The 23,236-nt window shown below is 57.4% G+C and overlaps 2 protein-coding genes and 1 long non-coding RNA gene across 5 annotated transcripts in view; 1 reads left to right on the top strand and 2 right to left on the bottom strand.

Moving 5' to 3' along the window:
- LOC139787649 (insulin receptor-related protein-like) overlaps positions 1-6,027 on the bottom strand; it is a 17,847-nt gene extending 11,820 nt beyond the window's left edge. The window contains 10 exon segments of the mRNA XM_071726909.1: positions 40-207; positions 299-537; positions 871-899; positions 901-998; positions 1,078-1,292; positions 1,372-1,516; positions 1,767-1,909; positions 2,554-2,866; positions 3,755-4,306; positions 5,783-6,027. Of these exon segments, the coding sequence (XP_071583010.1) occupies positions 40-207; positions 299-537; positions 871-899; positions 901-998; positions 1,078-1,292; positions 1,372-1,516; positions 1,767-1,909; positions 2,554-2,866; positions 3,755-4,306; positions 5,783-5,876 (1,996 nt within the window). The 5' untranslated portion in view covers positions 5,877-6,027.
- Positions 6,028-7,631: 1,604 nt separating this feature from the next.
- Positions 7,632-17,560, bottom strand: PRCC (proline rich mitotic checkpoint control factor). Of its 3 annotated transcripts, none has more exons than XM_071726940.1 (8): positions 16,828-17,560; positions 14,378-14,425; positions 13,331-13,885; positions 11,665-11,760; positions 10,517-10,660; positions 9,495-9,560; positions 9,037-9,110; positions 7,632-7,916 (listed from the first exon to the last, which is right to left on the bottom strand). In XM_071726940.1, exons 1-8 carry the CDS (start codon positions 17,278-17,280, stop codon positions 7,811-7,813), a joined length of 1,542 nt encoding a protein of 513 aa, XP_071583041.1. In that variant the 5' UTR covers positions 17,281-17,560; the 3' UTR covers positions 7,632-7,810. The 3 variants fall into 3 exon arrangements, with proteins under 3 accessions (XP_071583041.1, XP_071583042.1, XP_071583043.1); XM_071726941.1 differs by having other exon boundaries at positions 7,632-8,211; positions 16,828-17,559; XM_071726942.1 differs by having other exon boundaries at positions 7,632-9,110; positions 16,828-17,557.
- A 123-nt stretch (positions 17,561-17,683) lies between these two features.
- LOC139787680 (uncharacterized) lies at positions 17,684-21,383 on the top strand. Its single transcript, XR_011722677.1, has 4 exons — positions 17,684-17,866; positions 18,772-18,851; positions 19,617-19,707; positions 21,249-21,383. It is a non-coding gene; the product is annotated as an uncharacterized lncRNA (long non-coding RNA).
- The last annotated feature ends 1,853 nt before the right edge of the window (positions 21,384-23,236 follow it).

Genomic DNA, 23,236 nt, shown 5'->3' on the forward strand with positions numbered 1-23,236 from the left:
CTCTCCCTGCCGCTCTGCTGCCTTCCCTCCTGCCCTCACCTTTGTGGCAGTAGTCGTTGACATAGAGCTCCATGTCCTCTGCCAGCTGCTGCCACAACACCAGGTAGTAGGTGATGTTGCCGTTGCGCTGGGTCGGGGGTTTCCAACGCACCACGATGTGGGAGGAGGAGTTGGACATGGAGATGACATCCCGGGGCACTGTTGGGGCTGGGAGGACGTGGGAGTCACGTTTGGCTTCAGGAAGGGAGAGACCACCTCGGGCAGCCCCGTGTCCGTCCCCCCCCGGGCAGCCCCTTACCCGCCGGCATGGTGCGGATGTAGACCACCTCGCTCTGAGCCCCGTAGTTGCGTCCTTCCTCGGCGGTGGTGAGGGTGATGGCCCGGACAAAGATGGCGTACTGGGTCCAGGGACGGAGGCTGAGCAGCGTCACCCCCGGCTCCTGCTCGCTGCTGAGTGGCAGCTCCACGTCCAGCACGTTCCAGCTCTGAGCCCCGCAAGCGTCCTGCCCCACGTACTCAGAGACGTTCTGGAAGGGTCTGCCCCACACCGGGCATCGGGGAGGGTCCCGGGACCCCCTCCCGGCCACAAAACCCTCCTGAGGTCCAGCAGCCCACAAGGACAGAGTGATGGAATGGTTCTGGTTGGAGAAGACCTTGCGGATCACCCAGTCCAACTCTTAACCCTTGTTGAGCATCAGACAATTTGGCCTCAAGCCATGGCTCTGGGCTGTCCCGCTCCCTCTGCAGCCCCTTCCTACCCTCCAGCTTTCAGCTCGGGGTCATCTGCAAACTCGCTGAGGACACCACAGGCGGGGGGGGGGGTCCCGAGCCCTCTGCGGGGGGGACAAGCAGGGGGTGGGGGTCACTTACGACTCCTTGTAGTAGACGATGAAGCTGAGGAAGGTCCCGGTACTCCGGGGGTCGGTACCGCTCCCACTTGAGGAAGATGCGGTCAGACTCGGTGACGTTGGAGATGAAGCGCAAGGTCTGGGTCTTGCCTGGGGAGAGGGGGGGGGTTGGGGCGATGGAGAGGGGGTCAGGGCAGTGCCAGGGGTCCCCGTTTCCCCCCCTACTCACAGGAGGCTCTGTCCCCATTGGTGCGGGGGTTGATCTCTGCCTTGTTCTGCCGCCCCTTGGTGCCCGTCACCTCCTCCATGCGGTAAATCTCAGCCAGACACAGCTTGGGGTTGAAGGCAAAATACATCTTGCCCACGGGGATGGAGAGGACGTGGTGGCTCCAGTCCCAGAGCTGCTGCAGGTTCTGGTTGTCCAGGACGTACAAAGTGTAATTCCTGGAGGAGGAGATGTGGATGGAGGCGATGGGCACCCCCGAAGCCGTGTGTGCTCCCCAAATCCACCCCCTGTCCTCACCCATCCACCATGGAGTCACCACGGATCAGCTTGAGGTTCTTGAAGAAGGACAAGGAGACAAGGGCAAAGGAGTGCTTGACCTTCAGGAAGCCCGTGATGGTCTCAATGAGGCCCAGGCTGCCCTGCAGCTCTGAGGCCAAGTTGTCTGGGGACAACCCATGGACACGAGGCCATTAATTCCCCCTGCAAGGGAAAAGTCACCCCCACCTCCTCCCCCCTCCAAGGCCAGATTGGATGGGGCTTGGAGAAACTTTGTCTAGTGGGAGGTGTCCCTGCCCGTGCCAGGGGATTGGAGCTGGATGATCTTTAAGGTCCTTCCAACCATGATAATTTTATGATCCACCCCCCCTGCAGATGATCTCCCACCCAGAGGAGGTTCTGGCTGAGGCACTCACAGCCCCGGCGGATGTTCAGGATGAGGTTTCCCTCCACGAGGGTGCAGCCCGCCAGCTCCTGTGCTGCCTGTGTTGAGTCAATGGTCTTGGTGCCCACCTTGCACTCCTTGGGACACAGCCCCTCACACTTGTGGCAGAAAATGCTGCAGGGGGACAGGAGGTGAATAGGGCACAGAACCACAGGATTGTTTGGGTAGGAAAAGCCCTTTCAGATCACCCATCCCAACCATTCCCCAATCCCTGCCCAGTCCCCACCACCCCATGTCCCTCATTCCCACATCCCCAGGGCTCTGAAACCCCTCCAGGGATGATGGGGACTCCAGCCCTGCCCTGGGCAGCCTGGGCCAGGCCCTGACAACCCTTTCCAGGGAGAAATTCTTCCCCACCTCCAACCTAAACCTCCCCTGGCACAACTTGAGTTGTGCCAAAAGTTCCTCTTGTCCCATCCCTTGTTCTTTGGGAGCAGAGCCCGACCCCCCCTGGCTCCAACCTCCTCTCAGGGGGTTGCAGAGAGCCAGAAGGTCTCCCCTCAGCCTCCTCTGCTCCAGGATCAGCACCCCCAGGGCCCTCAGATGCTCCTCACAACTTCTCCAGACCCTTCTCCATGTTCTCCAGACCTTCCCCATGTTCTCCAAACCTTCTCCTTGCTCTCTAGACCCTCCTCCTTTTTCTCCAGCCCCTTCCCCATCCCCATCTCCCCTCTCTGGATTCTCCAGCACCACGGTGGCCGTGCTGGTGCTGATGGTGGTGGTGGGGGGGGCGATGATGCCCGTTGCCCCCTCCTCACCTGCTGTCATTCCTGGTGTACCCCGAGGGGCACTCGGAGAGGCACTGCCGCCGGTGGATGACAAACTGGGAGGCATCCCCGGGGTGGTGGGAGACCTTGAGTAGGCTGGCACAGTACTCGGGGGTGACGCAGCGCCAGCCCTCGTACTCGTAGGTGCGGGGGGGGCAGGAGGGCAGGCAGACCCCCTGGAACTGGAAGTGGCGGCAGGCGACACAGGAGCTGCTGTCCCGGGGCCTCCCGCAGCCTCCCAGGCACTCAGGGTGGCAGCAGTCCCCCCACGGAGTGCAGGCAGAGCCCACCCCACAGGGACACACTGCGGGGGAAGAGACGGGGAGCCTGGGTGGGCAGAACCCCTCCGGGGGCAAGGGGGGTGGGAGGTGGAGGGTGGGAGGCTGGGGGTTGTATGGGGGGAGAGGGAGGAGGTGGGGAGGGGGGGGGTGAGCTCTGGGGGTGGGGAGGAGAGGGGAGGGGGGTGGGGGGAGGAGGGGATGGATGGAGGGAGGGATGGAGGAAGGGAGGGATGGAGGGATGAAGAGCTGGAAGGATGGAGGGAGGAAGAGAGGGATGAAGAGGGGGATGCAGGGATGGATGGAAGGATGCAGGGAGGGAGGGATCCAAGAAAGTGTGGAGATGGGTGGAGATGAAGCCATGAAGGGACGCAGGGATAGAGGGAAGGATGGAGAGAGAGATGTGGGGATGCAGGAGGGGAGGGAGGGAAGGATGGATGGATGGATGGATGGATGGATGGATGGATACAAGGAAGGAAGGAAGGATGGAGGGGTGGGAGGGAGGACAGAGGGCCGGAGAGGGGGCAGGGGGGGGGGTCTCAGCCCCTGCTGGGCCCCAGCTGCCGGAGCAGCCGCCGGGCTCTCGCGATAAGGATCGGTCGGGGCGGTGTTTACGGTACAGCCGCTCCCGGGGCTCCTGTTTACAGCAAACGAGCCCGGGGGGCGGATTAACACCCACCACCCCCCCCTCTGGGAAAACACGGCCTCTGCTCCGGGGATGATACATCGGGGGTCCGGTTACCCGCACCGACGGCGAGACTGGACTGCCAGGCCCCCGGTACCCTCCCAGTTCGGCCCCTAGTAGAAACCGGCCCCAATCCCAGTGAAGGGAGCTGAAATCCCAATAAAGCACCCACCCACGGCTCTAATCCCAGCAAAGGACCCAGCAGAGTCCCCCTGGCCCCATCTCCTACCTTTCTGGCAGTAGCTGGAGGTCCAGCAGCGATATTCCAGCTGCCCATTGACGCTGGTCTGGGCACAGGGTTTCTCCACGTCCAGGATGCCGGGACAGACATCAGCACACTCCTCAGCCAACTTGTTGCCCACGATGTAGGTGTTGCCGGCGGGGTCGGGCAGGAGCAGCCCCCAGTCGATGGTGGAGAGGTGACAGAGCTCCTGGTTGCGTTCAATGCGGATGGAACCCCGCAGGACGTGGGTGAGGCTGGGGAGCCCCACGTCCCTCAGATGGGGCATCTCAAAGATGACCAAGGCATAGTTGAAGAAGAGGTTGGTGCCCCGAATGACGGAGAGGTTGGGGAAGAGATCCCGAAGGCTTTCCAGCCCATAGACACGAAAGAGGAGCAGATATTCCGTGATCATCAGGAGCCGAGGGAAGCTGAGCCCTCGGAAGTCCTCGGCCCCCGTGGTGAACATCAAGAGGATCTGGAGGTTGCCCTCGATGATGGAGCAGTTCTCCAGCTTCTGAAGCTGTGAGACATCGTTGCGGATGTCCATGCTGCCACAGACTGGGAGGGAGAAGGAAGGAAAGGGGACCCTGTGGGGAGTGGGGATGGGGCATGTCCCCCACCACCCACACCCCGGGGTGGGGCCACAGGGATGCTCGAAGAGGGGGTTTGATGCTCTGAAACACAGAGTCCAGGTTTACATCTTTTGTATTTTGGTATTTTGTCATCGTTATTATTGTTGCTCTTGTCATTATCATTAAAATTATTATGGCGCTGATAATTAATTTATGGTCGTTGTTGCTATTGTAACTATCATGATTACTTTCATTATTAGCTATAATTATCACAACTATTATAAATCCTATTTTTATTAATATATTTATGATTGTTACTGTTATTGTTGTCTGTTTTCTTCTTGGTATGATCACTATTACTATTAAGTACTATTACAATTATGACCATTAATACTGTTTCTTCATCAGCGTGTTATTTATTTTTTTTTTCTCAGCCTCACAGTCTCTCTCCTTTATTCCCCTTTTTCTCTTGCCCCCGGGGGGGGACAACAGTGGGGGCCATATGACAGGGAGCATCTGTTCCCCGGTTACTGGGCACAGTGGTGACATTTCCCATCGCTCTGGTGACAGAAGTGGCTCCGACAGCGCCCGACGCGACGCGGCCCCGCGGGGCCCCGCTCGGCTGTCACCGCCTGACAATAACGAGGGGTGGCGGCCCCCCCTCCAGCCCACCATGGCCACCGCACCCATAGGCACAACGAGACGCCCATGGGGGTCCCCACCACCCCCTCTGTGGTTACATGGGGGTTCCTCCATCCCCCCATGGGACTGGCGAGGGGAGTCCAGCCCTCACCGCCCCCTCCCCGACCTTGGCAAACCCACACCCCCCCCCCACCAGGAAACAGGGGGCCCTGAGGGGACAGTGCGGGGACAGAGTCCCAGCACCGGGGCTGCTTCCTACCCTCCCGCATCAACCTCCTCTCCCCCCAGACACCCCCGCGGTATTGGGGGAAACTGAGGCACGGGGTGGTGGGGTGAGGGAAAAGCGGGACAAACGGGCAGATCCCGACCCTCCCGGCGCTCTGACGCCCCCACCGTGGTCACAGGAGTCGAGACACCCCCCCCTCTCCCTCCCCCCCGCGCCCACCCCCTTCCCAGCCGTTTTCCATCCTGATGCCGGCCAGGATCCGATTTTCCACCCCCCGGGTCCCAGTGGGCCCGAGCGATCGATGTCCCCGGCTCCAGCCCCCCCCCCAGCCCCCCCATGCTCCCCTCTTCCCATCCCAGCAGCGGGGAGCGGGGGGAGCTCCCCACACCCTGCCTGGGGGTTCACAGCACCCGGGAGTTGGGGGGAAACTGAGGCAGGGAGCACCAAAAGAGCTTTGCCTCGGGGTTCAGCTCTTGTAAACCCCCCCCCCCTCACCCCCAGGGCATCGCCACCCCCACCCCAAAGGTGAGGCCCCCTCCCCACAAAAAAAAACAAACAAGGTGCCCCTCCGCCCCCCCTTTCCCAGTCACTTACTTTCCGCGGGTGCCCGCACGGGGGGCAGCAGGAGGGGACCCAGGAGCAGCAGTGTCACCTCCAGCCGCAGGACACCCACCTCCCACCCCCCCATCCCCGAGTGGGACCCTCGGGGTCCCGTCTCGCTGTTGCCACTGTGTCCGGCTGTCACCCCGCGGGACACGGGGACGGGGGGGGGTCCCGCGGCCCTGCCACCCCCTTCCCGCTTGTTTTCGGCTCCCGCACACAAAATATTTTGCCTGAAAACTGGCAGGGCTGGGGCCGGGGCCAGGGCTTGTTTGCCAAATAGAGAGTGGAAAAACAGGGCAGACACCCCCCCCCCCCCTCCGATCTCCCATCCCCACCCCCCCAACCTTCCCCCCCCCGTGCTGGAGAGAGCCGGGAAGGAAGGGCTGACTCCTGCCTCAGTTTCCCCACTTGGAGCAGGAGGATCCGGGTGGATCTGGAGTGGGGACACGAAGCCACCAACCTCCCCCTCTGGGGTGGTGCAGAGAGGACGAGCCCAGGGTCACCTTCATCACCGGGGGCAGCTTGGGTGCCAGGACCCCATCTGTGTCCCCCATGGTCCCCATGTTCCTCCCCAGGCCCCAGCAGCTCTGAAGTGAGGAGTGGGAGGAAGATGAGACCCTGGGGAGGAAGATGAGAGCTGGGGGGGGAGGGGGTGGGATGTGTGTGCACTGCCCCAGTGACCCCTCCAGCACCACAGAACTGGGAGCACTGGGACTCCCATCTTGGGAGCCCATCCCAGGACCCCTCTGACTGATGTTCAATGTCCCCCTGGGTGATGTCCCCCCAGCCAATGACCCCTCAGTGATGTCCCCCCCTCACCAATGTCTCTCCCCATTGCTGTCCCCTGGCTGATGTCCCCCTGGCCAACAGCCCCCTCCTCATCTCCTGGATGATTTCCCCCTCCCTGCTGTCCCCTGCCCGCTGGGACCACAGGGCTGGCACTGGATGAGTTTTCAGGTCCATCCCTGGTTCCATAACCAAAACCCCATCTCTGGGCATTTCCTTCACCTCTCCCCATGGATTCAGAGCAGAACCACAAACCCAGTTGGGCTGGAAAAAGCCCAGGAAGATCCCCAAATCCCCCAGGGCACCCCAAGGAACCCTTGGCCAGTGTCTGATGATCCCGTTTAGAGGCACAGAGGGACCCAGGGATATCCATCATGAACTTTTTTCCCCAACTTCTCCCATCCTTGAGCCCCAGGGAAGGTTCCAGAAGCTCTCAGGTTCCTTCACCACTGCCTTGGAGAAGTCCAAGGCTGGAGCTGAGCCCCCCCAGCCAAGCAGACCCCACTGTGGTGTTCCCAGCCTGCTTCCCAAATCCTGCAGGACTGGCAGGGATAGGGATGGATGGAGGAGGGGATGATTTAATTTCTCTTTCACCAGGGAAAAGAGATTTCAATGAACAGGCTGAGGGCAGAAAAGGTCATCCCAGTAAAACCAGAGCTGAGGACCGGGGCACAGCAGAAAATTCCAGGAGGAAAAGCAAAGCCCCCACCTGCTGAGAGAGGAAAAGGGGGCTGGGGGCGGGAGCTGGTTGGGAAACCTTTGGGAAAAATCTTTGGGAAAAACCACTTTGGGGTTTCACCTGCATCTTAAAGGGGTAAGAGCCATAATTCTGACCTTAGAACTCGTCTCTGGTGCAAAAACCTGAGGTGTCACCCAGAGAAATGGGAAAAAAAGCAGAGGAATCCCTGAGGTTCAGTCCCCCATGGAGCAAAACCCCCCCCTGGGACAAGGGATTTGGGACCAGCACGAAGAAATGGAATTTCCCAGAGAGGGGAGAAGGAAAAGTGAGGCCTCAAGGAAGCAGCTGAGCAGCAGGCAATGGAAACAGGGGTGGTTTGGTTAATTTAAAAGTTTATTCCTTTTATCAAATCTCTTTCATTTTTTTTTTCCAGAGGATTTCACTGTACAGGTAAGACATGAATAAATTACTCACTGGTAACTTTATTCTGCTCATTCAAATACTCAAAATGGGCTCAGCAAAATACTAAAACATCCAAGGAACTAAACTAGAAATCAGGTTATTCCAAAATATCCTAAGAAAAGACACTTCATTCCTGGCGGCTGCTTCGTTTGTTTCCAGCAGGTAACATGGGAGGAAAACCACCTCTGGGGAGTTTTCCTACAGCAAATTAACAATTATTGAGGAAGTTACAACAAACAGAACCCTTGGTGGGGGGAATGGAGTTGAACACCAGCCCAGCTCTCCCTTCCCTGCAGCATCAGACCCTGGGGAACAGACTGAGACACCAGAAACTGGGCTGAAATCTCCACAGATCAGGCTGAGGCTGCACATAAAAGCTTAAATAAAACCAAGATTTCATTTTAGAGAGTGAAGACTGGGGAGTGAAGGCTCCTCTTCCCAGCCAGGAGGGTCAAGATAACATTTAATTTTAAACAGGATTGATACAAACAAGCTGGAAAAGAATAAAAATAAATGTTCAGTTGGCAGCTTTAACCTGTCTGCTCAGAGGAAATACTGGGGCTTCAGTGGCAGGGGGGGAAGGAAAAGAAATGTTCATACACAGGGGGTGCAGGATGATCCTGAGCCCTCAGCAGTGCCTCGGGTGGGGCAAAAAATCCACTTTTTTTGTGCGTTTCCACCTCCATCCCAAGCTCTGAGCTGGAAAGGAGTCTCCCCTCAGCACACCCGAATCATGGAGTCAGCCAGGCTGAAAAAGCAGAAATCTCCACAACTGGTTGGCAGCAGAGGAGTTCTGGGGTCAGTTGGACAGGAGTGAGGATGACTCGAATAAAAAGGACAAAAAAAAAAAGAAAAAAAACCAAACCCAACCAATAACAAGGAAGCCAGGGTTGCTCCTGCAACTGTCCTCCAGCAAGAAAAATGAGACTCCCAATGCACAGCAAGTCCATGGAAGGAGCAAAGTGGGATCTGGAAGTTTATTGAGACTCTGCCTAAGGATCCAGCAGTGGAGGAGGAGGAAGAGGAGGAAGAGGAGCAGCAGCCCCTGGGTGGAAGCTCTGAGCCCCCTCCCTCCCCAGGCAGCCCAGCACAGGGTGCAGGGAGGGAGGGGGTGGTCCCAGGGGGGTTTCAGGACTGCTTTGCATTCAAGCTTCCCCCTGGCAGGCAGGGGGGCAGCAGGGTGTCCCCCCCCCACAACAACCCACCCAGCAGCAGAGCAGGCTCCAGCCTGTGCCCGGGTGCTCCCCAGGGTTTGGGGGAGCAGTGGGGTGACCCAGAGCAGCACCCAAGGGTGGGACAGAGGCCTCAGAACCCATACTTGGCCTGAGTCTGGCGCCGACTCATCTTGTTCTCTGACCACGTGTTTTTCAGTTCCAGTTCTCTCTCCTTTGCCTGCAGAAAGGGAGAGGATGAAGCCTCAGTGCTGCTGACTCAGCAGGATTTACCCACCCCCCTCACCATCATCATCCCTTCACCCTCTGTCCCTGCTGGGGGGTTAAGAGCTCTGCAGCCTCCTGAGAGGAGCCAACACAATTATCTTGACAGGGCCCTGAATTAATTGGGGTACCCCAGGCTCTCCCTTCACTCCCAGACACAGCCCTGGAGACAGCTGAGTGCACTGACACCCCCCAGGACCAGCACAGCCCAGGATGCTCCTGGTTCTGTCCCAGTCTCACCTCCTGCTCCCAGCAGTGCCAACCCTGAGCTCCAGCTGGGGAAGGAGCAGAGCAGCTCCCTGAGAATCCCAGGATTCCCCCCAGAGCCCGGGACACTCACCTGATGGATCAGGTAGGTGATCTGGTGTTTCCTCCTCTGCTGGCCTGTGGGCTGATCTCCTTTTTTCTGGAAAGGAAAAAGCAAATGAAGTGTCAGGGGAAGAGGCTGAGCTGGCCAGAAACAAGATGAGCTGGCACCAAAACCACTCTGAGAGGTTCATTCCATATTAAAGGGCTCTGGGCAGGTTCCTGAGGCAGAATCAGGGAATCACAGAAGGGTTCTGATTGGAAAAGACCTCTCAGATCATCAAGTCCAACAAAAAGGCTGTGGAGACTTGGGGTAGAATCATCAAATCCTGGAATGGTTTGGGTTGGAAAAAAACCCCAAGCTCACCCAGTCCCCCCCATCCCTGCCCAGTCCCCACCACCCCATGTCCCTCATCCCCACATCTCCAGGGCCCTGAAACCCCTCCAGGGATGATGGGGACTCCAGCCCTGCCCTGGGGGGTGACAGGGGGTTGGCAGGGGGGGGAGAAGAAGAGATGCCAAGTGCACCAGGGCTCCCAGTGTCCTCTGCCCCACGCCCAACACCCAGGACCAGCCCCAGAAACAAAGGAGGGACCTCCAGCCCTTGGCCCCACATCCTTGACCCTAAAAGATGCTGATCAAGGGCTCAGCTCAGGAGCCAGAGGGTGAGCATTGTCTTCTTCTCTTCCTCCCTGTGCTGACCTTTCTGGAATGAGGTGGTTCTGGTTGGAAAAGCCCTTTCAGATCATCAGGTCCAACCCTTCCCCCATCCCTGCCCAGTCCCCACCACCCCAAGTCCCTCATTCCCACATCCCCAGGCTCTGAAACCCCTCCAGGGATGATGGGGACTCCAGCCCTGCCCTGGGCAGCCTGGGCCAGGCCCTGACAACCCTTTCCAGGGAGAAATTCTTCCCCAGCTCCAACCTTAACCTCCCCTGTCACAACTTGAGTTGTGCCAAAAGTTCCTCTTGTCCCATCACTTGTTCCTTGGGAGCAGAGCCAGACCCAGCACAGCTCCCCCATGGCCCCCCCAGCCCCCTCCCTGTCTGTCCCCACCTTGCTGAAGGATTTCATGGTCTTCTCCTCTGTTAAGGACTTGGTCAGCCACTGCTGGGCCCCACTCAGCTGATCATCTCCTTTGATATCCACAAAGTTGATCTCTTCCCTCCCCCGATTCCGCTTCCCCTGCAGGCGCTTGAACTGGGAGGAGGAAGAGGAAGGAGAGAGAGGGAAGGGGGGAGAGAGGGAAGGGGGGAGAGAGGGAAGGGGGGAGAGAGGGAAGGGGGGAGAGAGGGAAGGGGGGAGAGAGGGAAGGGGGGAGAGAGGGAAGGGGGGAGAGAGGGAAGGGGGGAGAGAGGGAAGGGGGGAGAGAGGGAAGGGGGGAGAGAGGGAAGGGGGGAGAGAGGGAAGGGGGGAGAGAGGGAAGGGGGGAGAGAGGGAAGGGGGGAGAGAGGGAAGGGGGGAGAGAGGGAAGAGAAGTGGTGTCAGAGGTGCCACCCACACACCCCAGGGTGACAGGGAGGGAGAATTAAGCCCCCAGGACACCTCAGCCAATGTTTTTCCAGTCAGGATTTTTTTTTTTTTTTTCCTTTAGGAGAGTTCTGTCCTGCTGCAGATCAGGGCACCCTTCAGGGGTTTTAACCTTCAGGTAGCTTCAAGGTATCACCTTGTTCTCCTCTGCATTTACACACAATTCCCCCTCCATTTTCAGGAGCCCCACCAGGGTGCTGGTTTAGGGGGCAGGGAGGCAGCTGGGGTTTTGCTGCTGACACTTCCCCCCCCTCCTCTACCAAAAATCCCCCCCTAGAGAGGCCCCTGGCAGGAAGCAAGCACCAGCTGGGCCTTCTGGCCCCATCACCCAGCTTCAGAGCTTCTGGATTTAGATTAAAAATGGGCAAGGTTGGTTGTTTGGTTTCCTTTTTGAGGAGTTCTTGGGTATTTTCAGTGAGTGGGGAGGTGAGCACCGTGTTAGGGGACCCTGCAAGCAGCACCCCTGCTCCCCACACTTTGTCTGCCCCTCCTGATGAGGGGGAAGCTCAGGGGTGGAAATCAGCACCACCACCTCCTGCTGAGGCCACCAAACCCCTCTGGGAGTTGGGGGGGACTCCAGCCACGTCCCCAACCCCAGGGAACAACCCCCTCCCACCCCCATTTGCGGCAGAGCCGAGGGAAGTTTTGTAGGGTCTGAGGAGGAAAGTGCCAACCGCTTCGTCGTCGATGAAGGAGGAGTCGGGGGTAGTCTCGGGAGGTGCTGCCTGGGCCGGGTCCACCTCCTGGTAGTACTCGGTACTGTAATAATCCTGCCGGGAAAAGGAAGAGCCCTGGGTGAGCGAGGAGAGGGAGGATTCATCCTGGATCACACCCCGACCCCCTGAGCTGCTGCTCTCCCACCCCCGGGGGATCCTCCCCCATCACACCCCCAGGGCTGAGCCAGGCAGTAATTAATCACAGCTCATTAGTCCAGCACCAATAAAGAGCTCGGGGCCCTCCCTCAGAGGGACCCCCCAACAAACAGTGCAGTGGGAACAGCCCTGGGGTGCACCCGGGGGTGCTGTGAAACACCACCAGAGCTCAAACATTTCTCCCCCAAAAACCCCCTCAGCCCGAGGAACCAACCCTCGGGGGCTCAGAGCTCTGATTCTTCCCCCAGCCAGGTTTGATTCCCACAGGGAATCTGCTCTGGTGGGTGGGGGAGCTGTTGGAGGAGGTCCTGGAGCTGCTGGAAGGGCTGGAGCAGCTCTGGAGCCAGGGGGAGAGAGTTGGGGGTGTTCAGGCTGGAGAAGAGAAGGTTCTGGGGAGACCTCAGAGCCCCTCCCAGTGCCTGAAGGGATCCAGGGATCACAAATTGGTTTGGGTCGGAAAAGACCTTTTAGATCATCAAATCCAACCATTATTAATTAATAATTAATAATACAAAATTAAACATCTTTCGCGGGGGGGGGGAGGTGCACCACAAAAAAAGATAATTTGGGGGGAGGGGGGGGTCACAAACACGACGCGGGGACAGAGGTGGCAAAACTTGGTCACTGCGTTTGGGGTAGAATCATCAAATCATGGAATGTTTTTTGTTGGAAAAGCCCTTTCAGATCACCCAGTCCAACCCTTCCCCCAGCACTGCTCAGACCACCCCCACCCCATGTCCCTCATCCCCACATCCCCAGGGCTTTGAAACCCCTCCAGGGATGATGGGGACTCCAGCCCTGCCCTGGGCAGCCTGGGCCAGTGTTTGGGAACCTTTTGGGTGAAGAAGTTTCTTCCAATATCTAATTTAGCAGATACCCCATGGGTTTGGACAAGGGCCTGGAGGGATGGGATGAGGGGGAAGGGTTTCCAGCTGCAAGAGGGGAGATGGAGAGGAGATCTTGGGGAGGGAGGGAGGGAGAAATTCTTTGGGGTGAGGGTGCTGAGCCCCAGGTCACCCCCAGAAGCTGTGGCTGCCCCATCCCTGGGAATGTTGGAGCTTGGATGGGGCTTGGAGCCCCCTGGGCTGGGGGAGGGGTCCCTGCCCATGGCAGGGGGGGCACTGGATGAGTTTTCTGGTTCCTTCCAACCCAACCCATTCCATGATTCTCTGGTTCTGTATCTCACCCCGAGTTCTCATTATTTGTATCATATATTCTCATTAGAGAGTGGCTTGAAATTGGAAAAGGGGAAATGGAGGTTGGACATTGGGAAGAAATTCTTGAATTTGAGGGTGCTGAGCCCCAGGTCACCCCCAGAAGCTGTGGCTGCCCCATCCCTGGGAATGTTGGAGCTTGGATGGGGCTTGGAGCCCCCTGGGCTTGGGACCTGGATGATCCTGCAGGTCCCTCCAGGAGTCAGGAATCCCTGGGAGCCCCTTTGGAAGCTCCATCCCCACAGAGCACCCACCTGGTAGTACCCCCCAGGCTCTCCATAGGCTGGGAAGTGGCCGTAGGTGCCATGGTCCTCCCCAGGTTTGGGGACCCATCCCTGCTGTGCCCCACTGCACCCAGCACCCGTCCTGAACTCCAGAGGGGCATTGGCTGCAGGGTCCTGGAACTGGGGCTCTGTCCCGGGGGGGGGGTCCTCTGAGCCCAGGCTGGGGTAGCCGAAGGCTTCAGCCCCCCCCAGAGGCTGAGTCCTGTCGGACAAGGAGAAGAAGTTCTCGTGTTCCAGCTCCTCCTGGTCGCTCTCCTCCTCCTCCTCCTCCTGTGTCATCTGCTTGGTCACCTGCAGGGCAGCGCTCTTGGCAGCGGCTTTGATGGCCGAGGGGGAGGGGGTGGTGGGCACGGAGCCTTTGGGAAGAGTTTTGGGTCTGGAGGAGGATCCAGGGGCTTTGCCGGGCTTGGATTCCCAGGAGGTTTCTCCCGATTTCCTTGAGAAGGAGTGGGGCAGGAGCAGCCGGTTGGGTTCCTTCACCACCAGGTTTTTGGGTTGGGGGAGCAAAGCTGCCAAACCAGAGCCCTGGGGCAGAAAGGGGGGGGGGGGAGTGAGGCTGCTGGGACCCCCCGGGACCCCCCTGCCCGAGGGTTCAGAGCTCTGAGGGGTTTTCCCACTGCTCTGCACCCCCACTCCTGGATCCACCTGCTGGCACTGCCCCAACCCCCCTGTGCCTGAGATGCATCAGCATTTAATTGAGCCAAAGGTCCCCCTCAAAAAAACCAAAAAAAACAACAAAGAAAAACCAAAACAAACCCTCCCCAAAACAAAACCAAAAAAACCCCCAAAACCCCGAACAAAAAAAACGAACAAAACCCCAAAAAAACTCAAAAAACCCCAAAACCCCCCAAAAAAACCAAAAAAACCCAAAAAAACCCAAAAAACCCCAAAAAAACCCAAAAAAACCCAAAAAACAAAAAAAAACCACCCAAAACAAAAGCCGTGCCAGGGGCTGTCGGGGCCTTTCTCAGCTCCCTCTCCCTCCCTCCCTGTTCCATCCTTTCCTGCCCCGTTTACCTGAGCAGAGTTTTTCTTCTTTGCGGGTTCATCTTCCTCTGAATCTGACTGAGAGAGAAAAGCAGAGCTGAGCACGGGGCCTGAGCTTCAAAGAAAAAAGCAATTTATTCATTTTCAGACACGGAATCTCAGATCTGGATTTATACCCTGCCAAGAGCAGAGCTAAAAAGTACTGCTGGGATGTGGCCAGGCTCTTTTATTTTTACTTTATTTTTACTTTATTTTAATTTTATATTTTTTATTTTATTTTTATATTTTTTATTTTATTTTTTATTTTATTTTTATATTTTTTATTTTATTTTTATTTTATTTTTATATTTTTTATTTTATTTTTATTTTATTTTTATATTTTTTATTTTATTTTTATTTTATTTTTATTTTATTTTTATTTTTATATTTTATTTTAATTGTTTGTTTTTTCACAGCCTTGCTGTCAGGGCACAGAGAGAGAAAACCCTGGACCCTGGGATGAGAGAGGAATAAACTCTGTTGGGAGTGGGGCCGTCGGACTCCCTGCTGCAATCAGAGAGCACCAAGTCTGCTGCAGGCTGGGCAGAAAATCCCCTGAATTCTGCTGGAAAAGATGAAACTTCGGCCAACAGGCAAACTCCAACCCCAGCTCATTCATCCAGGAAAAAAAAAAAAAAAAAAAAAAAAAATAGGGCTCATTCACCCAAAATTCCCAGGTTTCAAGGTGGATTTTTTTTTTTTTTTGAAAAAGCAGAACCTGATGTTGTACAGATTTGGCTCCTGCCATAAATTAAGAGTTCAGCGTCAACTGTAGCTTTTTTTTTTTAATTATTATTTTTTAATTTTATTTTTAATTTTTTTTTTTTTTTACTTTTTATTTTAATAAATCACAGAAAGCTTAAGCAAGGCAAAGAACAAAATTATTATTTTTATTTTTATTTTTAATTTTTTTTATTTTTTATTTTTTACTTTTTATTTTAATAAATCACAGAAAGCTTAAGCAAGGCAAAGAACAGGGTAAGGCATTAAAAAGAAAAAAAAAAAAAAAAAAAAAGTTAAATTAACCCAGGGGCAGCACAAATGCACCCAAAGCAAGGCTGGAAAAAACTGGAGAGGGATCCCCAGGGAATTGTTGCCATTGGGAGCTGCCAAAGATCCCTTGAAAATCCCAGCAGGAAGCTCGGTTGCCTCCAGCACCAGGAAAAAAAGACAAAAAAAAAAAGCCCTTAATAACATCTTGATGGTTTTAGAGCCTTGCAGAGCACTTTTTAAAGAGATTACAGGAAAAAACGAGTCTGCTGCCAGTTCAGTGTCTGAATTATAAAACCAGAGGGAGACAAAGAACACCCAGAGCAGGAGCTGCCAGAAATCCCTGGAATTGGCTCTGGAGGGGGGAAGAACCCCCCAGCAGCCCCCCCAGGGCTGCAGCCACCAAGGGAAGGGAACGAACAGAGCCCAAAGGGCTCCCAGGAATCCCGAAGGGGTTTTAAGGTCCTTTCTCTCCCGATTTTCCATTCATTCCCTGCAGGGATGCTGGAATTTTATTCCCTCTCCTGGAAAGCTGAGGGAGGGAGAAACCTGTGGGAGCTGCAAAGAGCCCCCCTGGGTTTCAGGGCAGAGTTTTGATTTATTGAGGAAATTCCCGTTCCCAAGGACCCCCAGGAGGTGAGGGAGCAAAACCCCAACGGGAAGCAGGGAAGGGAATATCCCAAAGAAGGCTGGGAAGCTCTCCCTGTGCCCCTCACTGAGCTCCTCCAGGTCAGCTGCTCAGTTCCAGCTCCCCAGGGGGATGATGGCCTCGGGGCTTTAGAAACCCCACAGGGTTTGCCCCCCCCGAACCCCTTCCTGCAGCTCTCTGTCCCCATGGAAATGACCCCAAGCTTCGGGGGTCCCCTCTTCCTGCAGCTCTGGGGGAGAACTGACAGAAAGGAGGCATCCAGGAAAAAAAAAAAAAATGTGGGGGCAAGGAGCTGCCTTTCCCTGCTCCTGTCTGGATCCAGGGCACCACGGACACAAAAAAGCACCTGGAGAATCACTGCGATCATCCAAAGGTCTGGAGAACAACTTCGGTCTTTAGATAAATAAGCAATAAATCTATAAATCTATCAATGAATTGCAGAGCAAAGAAAAGGCTTTTGGGGGTGACACCCCCTGCAAAGGCTCCAAACCCTCCTCTCCTTCCAGGCACCCCCAGGGCTGCAGCCCATCGGGGCTGTGCTGTCTGACAATTATAAATAAGGTTTATTCATCAGTCTAATTCTGTAAATCGCTTTAGGATTAGGCCTGGCTGGAAGGACACATCTCCCCAGGGAGGGCCTGGTGCCTTATGCTGGGAGAGAGGAAGGGAAGGGAGGTTGAGCACCCAAATCCCCGGGGGGAATCGCTGCATCTCCCCCAGGAAGGCTCCACCTGGCTTGGGCTGGAGCAAAACCCCCCCCCCCCGGTACCGAGCCGAGACTTTGGGTTCGTTCTATACTCACATCTCCCTCGGGCAGCTCGGGAGCCGCGATCCGCACCGGTTCCGTCCTCTTCTTGGGTTTGGGAAGCCTCAAATCCACCCCGGCCCCGGGCAGAGCAGCGGAGGCCGAGGCCGAACGGGGCGGGAGTAGGGCAGGAGCAGCGCTGCCCGGGGGAGGCAGGAGGAGACCCGAGGGCCGGGGCTGCTGCTCCCCGCTGGAGGCCCCGATGGCAGCGGGGGGGGCCATGAGGAAAGGGGGGGGCGGCGGCAGTAGGGGGAAGGAGCTGCCCAAGGGCTGCGGGGACAGGGCCGGGGCTTTGGGGGGAGGCAAAGCGGCGAAAAGTCCCCGGGCCTGGGGCTGCTGCTGCTGCTGCTGCTGCTCGGCGTCGGGAAGCGGAGCGGCGGCTTCCTCCTCGCCCGCGGCCTCTTCCGCATCGCTCTCCTCTTCGCTGCTGGCGTAGGCCACCAGGGACATGACCCCCCGCCGGAGGGCGGCCCTCCGCGGGCAGGAGCCACTACGCGAGGCCGAGGGTCCGCCCTCCCGCCTAGGCCGCGCCGCCGCCGCGCCTGCAGCGCCTGCAGCGCCCGGAGCGGGGGAGGGAAGAGGGTGGGAGGGGGGGCCAAGCTAAGGCGCCATGGCGGCCCCAGCCCCGCGCCGCGGGATTGAGGAAGCGGCGAGAGAGCCCCACACCCCGTTCCGCACCCGCCGCGTTCCCTGATAATGGCTGCCGGGAGCTGCACCCCCCCCCTCCGCTTTCCCCGTGCCTCCGCGCCGCTGGACTACAACTCCCAGCATGCCCCACGCGGCTCCCTTCCGCCCACCTCGCGGCGCTCTCCGCCGCACGGCACTATGGGAGTTGTAGTCAGCGCCCCAGCCCGCCGGGACCACCGCTCCCGGCCTGCCCCGCCAGCCCGGGGGGCGCGGCCTGGGGGAGCGGGGAGGCCCCGGGGAGCTGCGGTGGGGCGAGGGGAAGCGGTGAGGAGGCTGCGGAGACGAGGCCGCCCCTGGCCCAGTCAGGTCCAGCCGGGTCAGGCCTAGTGCGGCCTAGCGAGGCCTGGAGGTAAAGTGCGGCTGCAGGCCGCGAGGGGCCCGGGCCTGCCCGGCTGAAAGCTGCGGAGGGAAGGGCTCGGGGCGGCCTTCTCTGAGCCGTTCCTAGGGAGGGGCGGGGGGAGGGGTCTGGTGCGAGTCCTTCTCTGCGGGGGAGAGGCGGGAGGCGACACGAGGCCTTTCCCCGGGCTTCGCGGGGCCTCCTCAGCTCCCGGCCCGGGGTCACTCTGCCTGTCCCGGTTCGGCTCTCGGGACTACAGCTTCCAGCGCTCCCCGCAGCCCTCCGGGGCCCTTTCCCCGCCCTGTTCGCCAGGCCGCTCAGTTCATCGCCAAACGGAGCGGGGAAACGGGGGAACTACAGCTCCCGGCGTGCCCGCGGGGTCCCCGCGCTGCTGTGTCACCTCGGGGGGACAGCGAGAGGCTCGGGGACCTCCCTGCCCCGCTTCCCCCGCGCTCATTCAGAGGCCGAGTGCTCCGAGCCTCGGGGAAAGGTTTTGCCGGTGTTGAGCGGAGCCGTGGGTTGTGGGGTTTTATTGGGTTTTGGGATTTTTTTTGTGGTTTTCTGGCAGGGGGGTTGATGCCTTCAGCTCTCTGCCGAGTTGGAGCTTTTCCTGCTGTGGCCTCCAGGAGCTGAGGGATGGGCTGGGAATTGGGGTCCCCAGTGCAGAGCCCGGGGAAGGAATTTGCCCAGCACAAGTGATTAAAGCAGAATGGAGAGAAAGGAGGAGCAGGGGCTGCTCTGCCAGCCCTTGGGGCGCTGGAACCCTCTGAAACCCCACTCCTGTGTCCCCCTCCGAGGCATTGAGAAGGAGGAAAAATCGGCACTGAGGCATCGGGGAGGGATAAGAGAGGGGGGAAGGTGCTGCTAGGAGCTGCGGTACTCACGGGTATATTTATTTATTATTCTTTTTGACACAGCCAGGACCTGGAGGAGCAACGTGGGCACAAGGACACTGAGGAGGAGGAGGAAGAAGAAGTTGTTCCTGTAGCTGCAGAAGGTCCTGTCTGGGTCTGGGTTTCCTTGTGGAAAGCCCTTTTCCTGGGAATGCAGGTTCCCTCTTCCACCAGCAGCCCCTTTCTCTGGGACTTCCCCAGGTTCCCTGCCTGCTCTGCCAGGAACCAGGACACACAGAGGGAACCTGAGCCCCAAAAGCTGTCACAGAGGGGTTGTCACAGCCCTTTTCCTTCCTAGCTCTGCACAAATCTGTTGGAAACCAACACCAGGAACAGTCCCAGTGAGGCAGAACCAGGGAATTTGGGGGGGGGTTGGTCCCCCAGTGTCATCAGTTCCCCTTGGGGCCATGTTGGTCTTTCCCCAGCAGATTTATTTCTAATTCTTCCTTCATGAAGTTGAAAAAAATCCAAGTAGTGAGTCCTGGAGGAGCAGCTGACACCACCCAGAGCCCTCCTCATCCCAGGAAAATCAACACCAGCCCTGGCAGGAGGTGCAGGGATGGAGTTTAACCTGGGGGGGGGGGGGAGAAATCCTTGTTTTCCCTCCCGTTTCCCAGTTTCTTGTTTTTTTTAAAAAAGATGGAGATCCCTGGGGCTCTGCCCAGGCCCTGCTTTCAGCTGTGCCTCCTCAGATTATTTATTTATTTATTCTGCTGCTTGTGAAGAGAAATCAAGCCAAGGAAAGCACATGAGGAGGGAGGGAGGGAGGGAGGGAGAGAAGGAAAATATTCCAGAACCCCCACTGCTGGGTCACCCTGGAAGTTTTGCTGTTAAAAAAATGGCTTAATTTGGGTTTAATTTAATTGTAGGTTGAGGACCCAGCCTGGGGCAGCGAGGAGAAACTCCCTGGAGCTTCTGGGACCTTCTTGGTGGCAGCACTGGGGGCAGGAGGAGACCCAGGTGACAAGAAGGGGACATCACCCCCCCCCCTTAGACCCCCAGGGGGGAACCCAGGACCCTCAGGGTGGGCTCTGCTCAGGGGTGAGGGGAGAGTGGGGCACAAAGTGAGGATTTTTCTCCTGTTTTTAAAGCCTGACCCCCCCCCCCCCCTCTGGCTGCAGCTGGGATGGGGAGAGCTGGGGGTGGCACCAGACTGGGGCTACACTGGGTTTACACTGGGTTTACACAGCTTACGTTGGTTTTACACGTTTTTAAACATTTTTTCACACATGGTTTACACTGTTTTACACTGAGAGTGTGTAAAAAAAAAAGTCACAGAACCAGGGACTCTGGTTTTCCATGGGTTTTCCATGGGTTTTCCATGGGTTTTCCATGGGTTTTCCATGGGTTTTCTGTGTATTTACAGCTTACACAAAGTTTAGAAGGTTTTGGAATGGATTTTCTTGCTTTTGCACTGGTTTCACACTGCTTTGCACAGTTACACACTTAGCTTACAAGCACCACCATGGTTTTCCATGTTTTTGTAGTGTTTTTTGCATGTTTTATAGAGTTTCCAGGAGTTTTACCCTGTTTTTTTACATTTTAACACAGTTCATGTGGGGCTTCAGAGCTCTCTGTGGTTTTACAGGGGTTGGAAGAGTTTTACACTGGGTTTACACTGGATTTACACCAGCCCTACAGGGTTTTTTCAGTTTTATAATGGTTTTCCATGGATTCCTGCTGGTTTCACACACTTTCCACGACTTTCCCCTCATTTTCCACCCTTCCCGTGGATTTCTTCTCACACGGCTTCACACCGGTTTTCACACCGCTTTTACCCGGCTTTGACAGTTTTCTCACCAAACCCCTCCCATCCCCAGCCTCCCCTCCCCCTCGGGCCGTCCCTCTCGCGCCAGTATCGCGACATAGCGCCGTCCTCGTGACACAGCCGCGATAATCCGACCACCCCCATCATTTTTCCAATTAATTTTTTTTTTTTTTTTTTTAAATCAGATCCTCCTTAATCCCCCCCCCTCCGTGCAACCCGAGGGTGGTTTTATTTTATTTAATTTATTTTATTTTGGGGGGGTTTGGAGGTGTGCGCGTGCCAGGCAGCGCTGCCGATCGCCGAATGCATCCAGCGAGGGGGGGGAGGAGGAGGAAGAGGAGGAGGAGGAGGAGGGGGGGGGGGAAGGAGAAAGGGAAGGGGAAGGGAAAGGGGAAGGGGGGAGGCGGAGGGAGGGAGCAATTGAATTTCAAACACAAACAACCGCATGGGGCAGGGACCCACAGCGCTCGGATCATCGTAGCACAGCCCGAACCCCCCGTTTTTTGGGGAGGGGGGGAAAAAAAAGGACCCTTTTTTTTTTTTTTTTAATTTTTCCCCCCCCAAAAACGCTTTGATTATTTTTTTTTTTTTCCTCTTAATTTTTGGGGGTTTTTTTTCTCCTAACCCCTCGCCAGGTTTTCGCCTCCCAAACTTCACCCTGAAACCCACTCCCTTTTTTTTTTTTTTTTTTTTTTTCCCCCCCTCCCCCCCCCCCTAACCCCCCCCTGCTCAGGAGGAGCCGATTCCAGCCGCGATGTCCCGGTCCAACCGGCAGAAGGAATACAAATGCGGGATTTGGTGTTCGCCAAGATGAAGGGGTAACCCGCACTGGCCCGCCCGGGTAAGGAACCCAAAAAGGAGGGGGAGGGACACACACCGGGACCCCCCCCCTCTTGCATAAGCGTCTTGGGAGGGGGGGCTGTGCTCAGGATCCTCGTTTTTCCGTGAAATCCAACTTTAGCAGCACCTTATGTAAGGCCGGGCCTTAACTTGGGGTTTTTCCGTCCCGGGGGGGGCGGGGAGGGAATATTTTCTGCTGAAAATGGCTTTTTTGTTGGTTTTTTTTTTTTTTTTGGGGGGGGGGGGGGTGTTGAACCTCCAGCCCTTTTGTGCCACCCCCCTCCTGGCGAGGAAGGGACAGGTGGGGAGGGGACACACATACGGTGGCTTTGATCCCCCCCGTTTTCCTCCTCTATTCACCCCCCTCAGCAAAGGGGCCGCATCCTGCGGGGGGGGCCCCACGCGGGTTTTTTTTGGGGTGGGGGGGCTCCATCGGGCCACTGTGGGGCACCCCCCCGTGGTTTGTTTCTTTCCTTCCTCGGGATCGCCGGTTGTTGTTGTGGGGTTTTTTTTTTTTGGGAAGGGGGGGTGGATAAATCCCCCCCCCCCCTCCCCAATCCCGCGGCTCCGCGTGGCCTCGCGGTTGCCCAAGCGGGGCCAGCGCTCGACCGGAGCTTGGCTCCAAAAATCGATACAGTTCCCCAGGACTTAGACGAGGGGGGGGACGGGACACGGACACAGAGGAGAGGGACCCCCCCATGCACCTGGGTTTGGAGGGGGGGGGGGCTTTGAGGTGGGGAGTGGGACCCCCGAGGCCTGTTGGACCCCCCCCCCCCCCCAACAACTGCTCTGGGTGGGGGGGTCCCTGAGCTGCTTTTTGGGGGTTCAGTACCATGAGCTCCCCCCGGGGATAAAGCAGTTTGCACAGAGCTGGGGGGGGTCTGAGCTGGGGGGGGGTCTGAGCCTTCCTTGGGGGTCTCTGGGGGGCCTTGTGACCCCATCACTTGGGACTTTTCAGGGGTTGATGCTGCAGTTTAAAATTTCCTCAGATTTTTAAGCACCCCCCACAATCCTTTAAAGCCCCCCCCCCTCACCCCTTTACCCCCCCCCCCTCACCCACCCGGGCCTGGCAGCAAAGGGACCTCCCCAAAAGCCCCGAATTCACCCCAAAACGAGGCCGGGTGAAGTGCAGTGGGGTTGTAAAGGGGGGGGTGCAGCCCCCACCCCCAGACCCCCCCCTCGGGGGGGTGCAGTCACTTTGGGTGGGTTTGGGGGGGGGGGGGATCCCTCTGGATTCAGCACCAGGAGGAGGAACCCCAAGGAAGTATCCTGGGAGCTGCATCCTCCATCCCCAGAGCCCCCCCCCCCCCCCAGACCCCATTGGGGGTGCAGGGAAGGGAGGGGGGGGGGGGGGGGGCACCAAAGGATCCCCTGGGGGGTTTCACCCTTTTTGGTGAAGGGGTTTTAACCCCTTTGGGTTGGGGAGGGAGAGAGGGGGGGGGGTTTGGGGTGCTGAATCCTCCCCATGGCTCTGGGTGCTCAGCCCCACCCCTCCCCCATGTCCCTGGGTGCTGAGCCCCCCCCCCCATGGCTCTTGGTGCTGAATCCCCCCCCCATGTCCCCGGATGAGTACCAGGGGTGCAGCAGCAGTGAGTAATGGGTGCTGTGATGTCAGGGCAGCACCCTGGGGTGTTTGTTCCCAGCCAGGTGTGGCTGAGCTGAGAAATACGGAGAGGGGGGGGGGCCCAGGGGGCGGGGAACACACAGGGTGATAATTCCCTAGAATTCCCGAGAATTCCTGCCCTGGGAAGGTCCCATGGGAAGGTGTCCCCCAGGGCTGCCCCCTCCTCACTGAGAACCTCTGGGCAGGAGGGGAAACTGAGGCACAAAAGCAGGGAATGAGCCTTTCTCTTCTCACCAGCCCAGTGGGGGGTGGGGGGA

Source organism: Heliangelus exortis, chromosome 27 (assembly GCF_036169615.1).
Source record: "Heliangelus exortis chromosome 27, bHelExo1.hap1, whole genome shotgun sequence".
Taxonomy (NCBI): Eukaryota; Metazoa; Chordata; class Aves; order Apodiformes; family Trochilidae; genus Heliangelus; species Heliangelus exortis.

Bases quoted from the DNA above. Each gene is read 5' to 3' on its own strand.
- PRCC (XM_071726940.1), bottom strand. From the start codon at position 17,280: ATGTCCCTGGTGGCCTACGCCAGCAGCGAAGAGGAGAGCGATGCGGAA. The intron at 13,886-14,377 runs GTAAACGGGGCA...TTTCTGCCCCAG, and splicing joins AGAAGAAAAACTCTGCTCAG to GGCTCTGGTTTGGCAGCTTT. The intron at 9,111-9,494 runs GTGAGTGTCCCG...CCCTTTCTGCAG, and splicing joins TCACCTACCTGATCCATCAG to GCAAAGGAGAGAGAACTGGA.